The sequence below is a fragment of the Triticum aestivum genome, chromosome 1A (genome assembly GCF_018294505.1).
Source record: "Triticum aestivum cultivar Chinese Spring chromosome 1A, IWGSC CS RefSeq v2.1, whole genome shotgun sequence".
In the NCBI taxonomy this organism is placed as follows: Eukaryota; Viridiplantae; Streptophyta; class Magnoliopsida; order Poales; family Poaceae; genus Triticum; species Triticum aestivum.
In genome coordinates, this window is record NC_057794.1 from 529,765,201 (window position 1) to 529,776,414 (window position 11,214).

General features: G+C 44.9%; 1 protein-coding gene across 1 annotated transcript; it reads right to left on the minus strand.

The window, feature by feature from the left end:
* Positions 1–627: 627 nt before the first annotated feature.
* On the minus strand, positions 628–4,807 carry LOC123043240 (protein FAR1-RELATED SEQUENCE 11-like). Its single transcript, XM_044465669.1, has 7 exons — positions 4,631–4,807; positions 4,410–4,532; positions 4,255–4,317; positions 4,082–4,174; positions 3,278–3,998; positions 740–866; positions 628–697 (listed from the first exon to the last, which is right to left on the minus strand). The coding sequence occupies exons 1-7, from the start codon at positions 4,805–4,807 to the stop codon at positions 628–630; spliced, it is 1,374 nt and encodes a 457-aa protein (XP_044321604.1).
* Positions 4,808–11,214: the final 6,407 nt, after the last annotated feature.

Consider the following 11,214-nt stretch of genomic DNA (forward strand, 5'->3'; position numbering starts at 1 on the left):
TTCGTGCTATTATGTATATGAACAGAAAAATCAACTTGGATATGACATACGTGATGCGAATGCGAGCGGTGCTGTGAATTTTCCGGATGTGTCTACCTGGCCTATCAAAACGTATAACATCCCACAACAAGAAGATGGGTGAGTAAATACTTTCATATTGTTTTAATATCTTACCTCAAATGCGAACTTATGAACTGTTGTTTGTACGGACCAGCAATTCATGTGGAATATTTGTTCTTCGATGCTTTCAATATTGGAACGGTGAAAAATGGACAAGCCATTTTTCTCAGGTCTGGTTTTTTTCAAATGCTTATATTCAATTAAATTCATTATGTAATACTATTTGAATTGTACTAATATGAAGTTCTAACAGAGGTTAATTGATAAATCGAGGGACTTAATGATTGCGCAGCTTATTTTTTCGGAGAGAAATACGCTCAACGATGTGAAGGACAAAATTACCCGGCTTGCAAAGAAGAAATAAATGTGCCAAAATTTTTGTAAAAGAAAATTTTGTAGGCTCAAATAATGTTTACATTTATTTCGACTATCATGTCTTGTGATGAAGAAGACACTACTATTTTGAATATTTAAGTCGAGAATGACATTTGGATTATTATGTTGTCTTCATGCCGTTGTCTTTATATTTGAAATCTTCATATTTATAGTTATGCAGTCGTCAAGTTGTTTTCCTGTACTGCTGAATGTTAAAAAAAATGTACATGTATTTATTATGCACTTTAAAGCACTGTCGCCGTCGCTTATTATAACACCGACGTTCTTAATTTCCTTTTCTACAAAAAAAATTGCCGACAAGTGCGCCGGCCAGTCTGACGTCAGACAGGACCGACGGCACTGTCCAACAGGGCAGCGTCGAACGACGGGTAGCATAACTAATCAAAGACGCTCGATTGAAAGTGCGCCACCGGGTATATAAGCTGGTCGTCACGCGCTCCGTCGGGCGAGGTGGGACTAAAACTTAGCTATCGCAGCCACCGTGCCTGCAGCGTGGGCCGGCCCAATATCATTGTTTCCGCCCACGGCGCGACGACGGCCCAAGTTCCACGCGGGGCGACTTGGGATGTTTAGTTCCACCTCAGCCGACGGAGCGCGTGACGACCGACTTATATACCTGGCGGCACATAGGCTATCGAACTCCTTTCGTTGCCTTGTACTGCTGCCGTCGTCCGACTCTGCCCTGTGGGACAGTGCCGCCGGCCGACGCTGCCACTGTGGGACAGTGCCGCCGGCGCACTTGTCGGGTGTTTTTTTTAAAAAAATGACGGCGTTCTAAGCGACGGCGACCATGCAATGCAGAAAATATACAGTAAACAGCGACGGCAGTACTATGCAAAAATGAGCACGTCAAAATAAACAACAGCGACTTGCACAAAATTAACAGTAAAAATTAACACATCAAAATAAACAAAGTAAAACTCCTTCTTGCATTACATAGTCTGTCATCAAAACAAAATAGTCTGACATCAACGAAGTAAAATAAGTTCATATAACATATTATAACAATTATTAAAGATTAAATGTATAGAACATTAAAAAACTGTCTTCAATAAAAGGGTTGAACGATCTTCCATAGCCATCCATAATAAAATTGTCTTCAATCAAAGGGTGAACCAATCTTCCATACTCCACAAGTTAAGCAAAGTTCCTACATAACAATAAGATATGTGTTAATTCACAATGAACAAATAAATTCAGTTTGAACAATAACATATACAATAACATAAGAAAATCATACTTAGGATTTTGAGGGCACGTGGACTTATAATGACCCGTAACACCGCACAGTCCACATTGACGTTTGCTTTTCTCATCAAAAGCTTTTGGTCGCCCATTTTTAGTGACATCAGGACCATCCTTACCGCGGCCTTTAACATTCTGTTTTGGTGCGCCTTTGGTGTTAACTTTTGCAGGATCACGAACAAGATCATGATCTTGATTAGGCTCGAATGCATCGTCGTTCACAAACTGTACCTCCGCACCAGGCTCATCCTCCTCAGTGTAATCATTATCTATTATGTCCCTCAGAGCCGCCTTTAACTTGTCGAATAAAAATGGTTTATGGCATGCTTTATGAGTTGCTTCAGCAGGTAAGATAGTCAACTCGCTGTACCTAGCTCTGTCCCCTGCACCTGCCCATCCCCATGCAAACAGATCGCTAGTGCGCTTCACGGGAAGTACACCCCTTGCAACTTGGCTCAACCTCCGCAGTACTAAACACTTAGGTATCTCACGTAAGCGTAGCTGAATCAGAATGCGAAGAATGTGTTTGCAAGGAAGTCCTTTGCGATACATGCTTCTGCAACTGCACTTTATAGTTTCTTCTAAGTTACCTGGAGTGTAGTCCACAGTGAATCTGATATCTCTATTTTCCTTCCATGTCAGTATGAATCTGTGAGTGTCTTCTCCTCTCAGTCTCTCAAGGACCTCTAGCTCCCGTGCCTTCTTCATATCTTCCTGCAAGATATAAAAGTTTGCCGCAGTGAACTCACGGGCAGCTGATTTCTCAATATCTTTACACTCATCCAATACTGGTACTGGAACTGTCTGTGAGTTTGTGCAATCGTCATGCGCCTCATTCTCATGGAGACGAACTATGCAGTTCTCATAGTGCACAATCATATCAACAATAGTCATACCGGAGTCTAGATGCAAGTGAAGGTATGAATTCAGACTCTCACTTCGCTGGTTACTTCGCATACCTAAGAAAAACCCACCTGACAGATATGATGCAGCCCAAAGCCTTTTCTTCTTGTACATCCTACGTAACCATGTCTTTGTTTTCTCCGACTGCCATTTGGCGGTAAACGCTGCCCATCTCTCCTCAAATACCTTTTTTGAAGTGGCATAATAAAGTAGAGACCTGAACTCCTTTAGAGACTTATGATGAAGGTGTTTCTGCATGTTCTTCTCAATATGCCACGAGCAAAGACGATGCCAAACCTCCGAAAGTACCTTTCTTATGGCCTTAATCATAGCTGCATCTCCATCAGTAATTACTGACCTGGGCCTCTTCTGACAGTGAGCCCTCAAAAACGTCTGAAGCAGCCAGACATATGTATCTTCCGTCTCGTCAGACACAAGAGCACAACCGAATACCGTGGTGCAACGGTGGTTGTTCAGACCGACAAAAGGTATAAATGGCATGCCATACCTATTCATCTGTATGTGCTGTCGAAGACTGTCACATCACCGTAGTCAACATAGTCTCGACGTGATTGAGAATCACACCAGAATATGTTTTTCAGCCTTCCTTCATCATCGACGGTGTGCTCAAAGAAGAAATCTGGATCTCTCTCTTTTCTGGTCATCATGATCCCAATGGCAGTGTCTGCATCACCTTGTGCAAGCAACTTCATTTTTTCTCTATAACACATGTTATAAAGCTTCTTCCTCCCAAAACCAGCCTTTGCATATGACCCGGAGCGCGCAACGAGTTGATCATAAATCATATGTTTCCTGATTCCAGCACCTGCCATGGTTAAGATCTCAGCCTTCTGATATTCTTTTATCTGATTGTGAGACCGAAGAAACGTGACTTCATCCGGTCTAGCTAGAACGTGACTGTGATCATCATTGAAACTGCTGACATACCAAACGTCACGCTCTTTATCAAGTTTCAAAGTTATATGCGCATCGCAGAAGCAACGAGTCTCCCCTCTCAGCCTGCGGGTCCTGCCTTCCATTGTACAACGTTTTGCCTGTCGTTTCCCAGCTCTCGCACACACATACTTTCTCAAGCGCTTAGTTGCTTCAGGACCTTTCGAATATTTCAGTGAGTCCTTTCTTACGCTGAAACCATGCTCGTACGCATACTGATTATAGAAATTGTAAGCATCTCCTAGTGACTTGAACGTCTTCCTCATGACCTTCCAATGCATGTCCAATGATTCTTGCTGATATTCATCAAATCCGATGTCAAAATTAAACAGATCATCACCAATATGCTCATCATTCCCGCTTGTACCATCTACATCTCCCTGTAAATTAATGCATTAAACCATTTATGTCAGTCAGTTATAATTTTAAAATGTACTTTAGTGATGTAAGTTTCAAAACTTACTTTGTTGGAGCTGTCATCATGAGATGCATCAACGTGCGATTTGTCACTTTCATCGTCCACAATATTCCTCACAAAGTCCCCGTCCTCGTCCATCTGCGCGCATTGCAAAAAAAACATGTAAGCGCTCATATGGTTATTATGTCATTTCTTCTCTGATTTTATTAATAACATACCCGGAGTGCACTTTCAGCAAATGAATCATCTATATCCATATCATCATCATCATCGCCATGTTGCTGCATCATGCAAAAAAATATTAAATTTTTCGTGCATTCTATCATATTTACCCCCTCATATTTATTGTTTTATCAACATTGATCACACTTACATTGCCACTATAAGATTCATCCAAACTCATGTAGTTCTCCTCACGAGGTTCATCCATATTCCGTGACGAGGTTTTGTTGTCCTCGCCGTAATCATCGCCATCATAATCTCCCTCCTCCTCTAACTATATATAGTTAAAAAAATTGTACGGTGAATCAAACGCCGTGTAACATCATCCCTAAAACAACTATCTTATCAAGCACAACAATGTCTCAAACCAACCTCTTGCACGACGGCGAGGATTTCAGCTGGATCCATTTCCTCCGATGACGAACGTGATGACGGCGTGACGTTGCTGGCCGGCGGAGGCAGGTGTCGACGGCGTGAGGACGATGGCTGGTCGTAGTAGGCGTAGTGCACGGAGGGAGGCGGCGACGTAGATCGCGGGTGGGCGGCCATCTGGGCGACGGGAATGGAATGCGGCGGCGGGCACGCGCGCCGGCAGAGGTAAAGGCGCACGCGCGGCGGCCTGTTTGGGCCGCGACTCGGGCGACGGCGACTTCGTGCAGATGGGGGCCAACGTGGAGACGGCGTGGATGCGTTAGGGTTCAGGGTTTCGACGGCGGGCGTCGTTGGCTACTGTGTCTTTTTTTTCCTCCAACAACTGTCCACGCCAACGCCGAGACGTGAGGGCGTACGGTGACGGGTGCGGGTACGCGGGCGGGCGGGCGTACAACGACGGGTGCGGCATACACGAGCGGGCGTACGACGTCGCGCGCGACATACGGCGTCGGGTGGGTATTTCTATATCTAATGTGAAATTACCATACTACCCACTATACATTTTAGGGGGTTGTACCGAAGCACTCCCCAAAGAAATATAAGAGCGTTTAGAAGACTACTTTAATGATTTAAATGCTCTTATATTTCTTTACCAACGGAATACTATTTTGTAAACTGTTGAAGATCTGGTGGGTTCGCATTTGGGACTGCATACTCTTTTTCCTAGCATGCCCTTTTTTCGTTTACCAGTCAGAAAAATCACAGGCAACGCAGACAGCCGATGGTGGATGTGAGTTGGTTGGTGCACATACCTTGGACCGTTTTTTTAGAACCGCAAACCGTAGAACAGTTGTTCTTACGGTATTTTCAGTTATATAATCAAAGTAATATGTACAAGCAGAATTAAGAAAAAGAGAAAAGAGAAAACACAAACCTATTCGATTCCGGTCTTGGGAATCATCTTTTGATCCTGGTGTCAGCAGCACTATGTGAACCAAACCAGTCCTTTAAAGTTGTCCAGTTCTTCTGCTTGATCTTGTGTTCTACTCCCTCCGTTCCGATTTACTCGTTGTGGTTTTAGTTCAAGTTCTTGTTTGATGTGCAATTCATTTCTGAACTTGCACCGTCATTGTCGTTGCAGACACTAGAATGCGCGCAAGCTATTCGCCCGCTTGACGCGATGAGAATCGCCGCGAACGCATTGACTAATCGCGATCTAAACTACGCGTCAAGCGATCGATCTCGCAATCCACGAACTTGGGACGCAAAGCACCAAAAGGTTTACGTTTTCTTTCTCGTCGTCGGCCCCATAGAAAAAACCAGCAGTGCAGTTTAGTGTTCCTCCATGTTCCCCGAGGAAGACTTGACCAATTCGAGGGGCTAGAGATGACTGGACTGGGCAGATGCAGCTAGCCATTTCACATAGTGATTGCCCACCAACTGACTCATTTACCGTGTGAAAGATAAATCGACGCGGGAGAGGTGAATGATGATAGCTACTACTTCTAATGTAATGTGTGCCTTCTTCGGGCACGCCGCTGTCCAGCGAACGAGCGAGAAATATTCAGAGTGCGTGTTCTGGTTTGATCTTTTCAGGAAAGAAAATGAGAGTTTGATGCGATCTTTGTGGGCGGTGTTCAGTTGACTCTGCATTTGGCCAGTTCAATATGCAGACCCCTACGTTTCAGTTTGGATATTTGAATGTTATCTTCGCTATATATATATGTACTTAGTTGACTTCCGCATAGCTTATATAGTACAAAATCAAATACAGACATGTACTCACCCAAAGTCCTCGATACGACCATATCAAATTAGCAGTTTGCAGCATTTCTGATATTCTGATACGCACAAATATTATTTCAGCGGTAGTGCTAACTTGACCTTGGAGTCCAGTTATAGCATTTCCTGTAGCCCGTCGGTCCGAGACGCCTAATATGACACCAAACTGAGGCAGCTAGCTGGTGAACACACACACCGCTAGTAGAAAAAGAGGCTTCCGTCCAGCCTCATTAGTCGCGAAACTGTAGGAACCGCGACTAATGAAGTCTTCAGTCGCGGTTCGGCAGATGAACCGCGACCAAATGCCTGGGCCCAGGGCGCTCGCGGGCTTTAGTCGCGGTTGGCCAGGCCAACCGCGACTAAAGGTGCCCAAAGGCCTTTAGTCGCGGTTGGCCTGGCAAACCGCGACTAAAGCTCGCGGGCTCTAGTCGCGGTTTGCCAGGCCAACCGCGACTAAAGGTGCGCAAAGGCCTTTAGTCGCGGTTGGCCAGACCAACCGCAACTAAAGCCCCTCCCCTATATATACCCATCCAGCAGCCAACACTTAGCCATTTGGAGCCATTCTCTTCACAAGTGGGTGTAGGTTTGTTTTTGGTTCCTCTTATGCACATAAGGTGTTTGATGAAATGCCCCAAGAGCATGAAACAAACATGACATGAAGTGTTGGAGCCACACTCCTCGATCGCGGTTAGCAACTTGATGAACCTTTGATGTGTCATTGATAAAATATGCATGTGTGCAGTTCATTGTTTAATTTATATTATTTGTAGCTAGTTAGTTTAACAAATGCATGATGGTTAATTATATATTTTATATTATAATAATGCAGATGAATCGGCAATGGATGTACGGTAACCGACTCTCCGGCGAGTTCACTACGGGTTTGAAAGATTTCCTCGTAGTGGCTAATGCGAACAAGCAGGGGGGTTTTGTTATCTGTCCATGTGTTATCTGTAAGAATCAGAAGGGTTACTCTTCCTCAAGAGATGTTCACATGCATCTGCTTCGGCACGGTTTCATGCCAAGCTATAATTGTTGGACCAAGCATGGAGAAAGAGGGGTTATAATGGAAGAAGATGAAGAAGGGGATGATTTCATCGATGAAAGCTATCTTGCTCATTTCGGTGATACTTTCATGGAGGATGCTGAAGGTGAAGGGGAAGGTGAAGAAGAGGCACGTGATGATCCCGTTGATGATCTTGGTCGGACCATTGCTGATGCACGGAGACGCTGCGAAACTGAAAAGGAGAGGGAGAATTTGGATCGCATGTTAGAGGATCACAGAAAGGCGCTGTACCCCGGATGCGATGATGGTCTGAAAAAGCTGGGCTGCACACTGGATTTGCTGAAATGGAAGGCAGAGGCAGGTGTAGCTGACTCGGCATTTGAAAACTTGCTGAAAATGTTGAAGAATATGTTTCCAAAGGATAACGAGTTGCCCGCCAGTACGTACGAAGCAAAGAAGGTTGTCTGCCCTCTAGGTTTAGAGGTTCTGAAGATACATGCATGCATCAACGACTGCATCCTCTACCGCGGTGAATACGAGAATTTGAATGAATGCCCGGTATGCACTGCATTGCGTTATAAGATCAGAGGCGATGACCCTGGTGACGATGTTGAGGGCCAGAAACCCAGGAAGAGGGTTCCCGCCAAGGTGATGTGGTATGCTCCTATAATACCACGGTTGAAACGTCTGTTCAGGAACAAAGAGCATGCCAAGTTGTTGCGATGGCACAAAGAGGACCGTAAGTCGGACGGGGAGTTGAGACACACCGCAGATGGAACGCAATGGAGAAAGATCGACAGATGGTTCAAAGATTTTGCAGCTGACGCAAGGAACATAAGATTTGCTCTAAGTACGGATGGCATGAATCCTTTTGGCGAGCAGAGCTCCAGCCATAGCACCTGGCCCGTGACTCTATGCATCTACAACCTTCCTCCTTGGTTGTGCATGAAGCGGAAGTTCATTATGATGCCAGTGCTCATCGAAGGTCCGAAGCAACCCGGCAACGACATCGATGTGTACCTAAGGCCATTAGTTGATGAACTTTTACAGCTGTGGGGTGGTGTCCGTGTGTGGGATGAGCACAAACAAGAGGAATTTGACCTACGAGCGTTGCTTTTCGTAACCATCAACGATTGGCCTGCTCTTAGTAACCTTTCGGGACTGTCAAATAAGGGATACAATGCATGCACGCACTGCTTACATGAGACTGAAAGTGTACATTTGCCAAATTGTAAGAAGAACGTGTACCTTGGGCATCGTCGATTTCTTCCGAAAATTCATCCAGTAAGAAAGAAAGGCAAGCATTACAACGGCAAGGCAGATCACCGGCCGAAGCCTGCGGAACGCACTGGTGCTGAGGTATTTGATATGGTCAAGGATTTGAAAGTCATCTTTGGAAAGGGTCCTGGCGGACAATCAGTTCCGAAGGGAGCTGACGGGCACGCAGCCATGTGGAAGAAGAAATCTATATTCTGGGAGCTAGAATATTGGAAAGTCCTAGATGTCCGCTCTGCAATCGACGTGATGCACGTTACGAAGAATATTTGCGTGAACCTCCTAAGCTTCTTGGGCGTGTATGGGAAGACAAATGATACAAAGGAAGCACGGCAGGACCAGCAACGTTTGAAAGACCCTGATGACCGGCATCCGGAATGGTTTCAAGGTCGTGCCAGCTACGCTCTGACCAAAGAAGAGAAGGTCATCTTTTTTGAATGCCTGAGCAGTATGAAGGTCCCGTCTGGATTCTCGTCCAATATAAAGGGAATAATAAACATGGCGGAGAAAAAGTTCCAAAACCTGAAGTCTCACGACTGCCACGTGATTATGACGCAATTGCTTCCGATTGCTTTGAGGGGGCTCCTGCCGGAAAATGTTCGAGTAGCCATTGTGAAGCTATGTGCATTCCTCAATGCAATCTCTCAGAAGGTAATCAATCCAGAAGTTCTACCACGGTTACAGAACGATGTGATCCAATGTCTTGTCAGTTTCGAGTTGGTGTTCCCGCCATCCTTCTTCAATATTATGACGCACCTCCTGGTTCACCTAGTCGAAGAGATTTTCGTTCTCGGTCCTGTATTTCTACACAATATGTTCCCCTTCGAGAGGTTCATGGGAGTATTAAAGAAATATGTTCGTAACCGTGCTAGGCCAGAAGGAAGCATCGCCAAGGGCTATGGAAATGAGGAGGTAATTGCGTTTTGTGTTGACTTTGTTCCTGACCTTAAGCCGATTGGTCTTCCTCGATCGCGGCACGAGGGGAGACTAAGTGGAAAAGGCACGATCGGAAGGAAATCAACGATATGTATGGACGGCCATTCTCTGACTGAAGCACACCACACTGTACTGACCAATTCCAGCTTGGTGGCTCCGTACTTTGAGAAACACAAGAATATTTTACGCTCGGAGAACCCGGGGAAGCCTGAATCCTGGATTAGGAAGGCCCACATGGAGACTTTCGGCAGTTGGTTGAGAAAACATTTAATGAATGACAATGATGTTGTAGATCAGCTGTACATGTTGGCCAAGACACCATCTTCGACTATAACGACTTTCCAAGGGTACGAGATAAATGGGAATACATTTTACACGATCGCCCAAGATAAAAAGAGCACCAACCAAAACAGTGGTGTCCGCTTTGATGCAGCAACCGAGAATGGGCAAAAGGTCACATATTATGGTTACATAGAGGAGATATGGGAACTTGACTATGGACCCTCCTTTAAGGTCCCTTTGTTCCGGTGCAAATGGTTCAAGCTAACAGGAGGTGGGGTAAAGGTGGACCAGCAATACGGAATGACAATGGTGGATTTCAACAATCTTGGTTACCTTGACGAACCATTCGTCCTAGCGAAAGATGTCGCTCAGGTTTTCTATGTGAAGGACATGAGTAGCAAACCGAGGAAACGGAAAGATAAGAAAACGATCAGTGCATCATGCGATGATCCAAAGCGCCACATTGTTCTTTCAGGGAAAAGAAACATCGTGGGAGTGGAGGACAAGACAGACATGTCAGAAGATTATAATATGTTTGCTGAAATTCCGCCCTTCAAAGTGAACACCGACCCAAGCATTAAGTTAAATGATGAGGATGCTCCATGGATACGGCACAATCGTAAGCAAGCAGGGACACAAGGGAAGAAATGATGTGTAATAATTTATTGTATCAAACCTTTTGTCAAACCTTCAAGGGGTTTTAAAATGAATTAGTTTTATTTTTCTGATTTTTTTGATATATAATTGTATTTTTAAGATTTTAAAATGAATTAGTTTTATTTTTCTGATTTTAAAAGGAAAAAGGAAGAAGCAGAAAGAAGGAAAAAGGAAGAAAAAAACAGAAGAAAAAAGGAAAAACAGAAGAAAAAAACAAACAGAAGAAAAACATAAAAAAAACAGAAGAAAAAACAGAAGAAAAAAGAAAAAAGAAAAAAGGAAAAAAGGAAAAAAAAATGCCACCTACTGGGCCACCACGGCCTGAATACGACTAGAAACCCATTAAAGGGCCAGGATTCAGGCCCGCAGAAGGCCCAGTAGGCCCACATGCACATAGTGACAGAATAGGCCCGTAAGCCTGCATTTGAGAGGAGCTCGAAGTGGTGAGCGCAGCCGCGCTTATAAACCACTGTCGAAGCCTCTCGGCTAGCGAGGTGGGACTAAACATCCCACCGCACCGCGCCAGTTCTAGCACAGACCTTTAGTCGCGGTTGGGGAGGCGGGCCGCGACTAAAGGTACCCTTTAGTCGCGGTCCGCCTCTCCAACCGCGACTAAAGGGTCTTTCTGCGCGGGAACGGAGGCGGC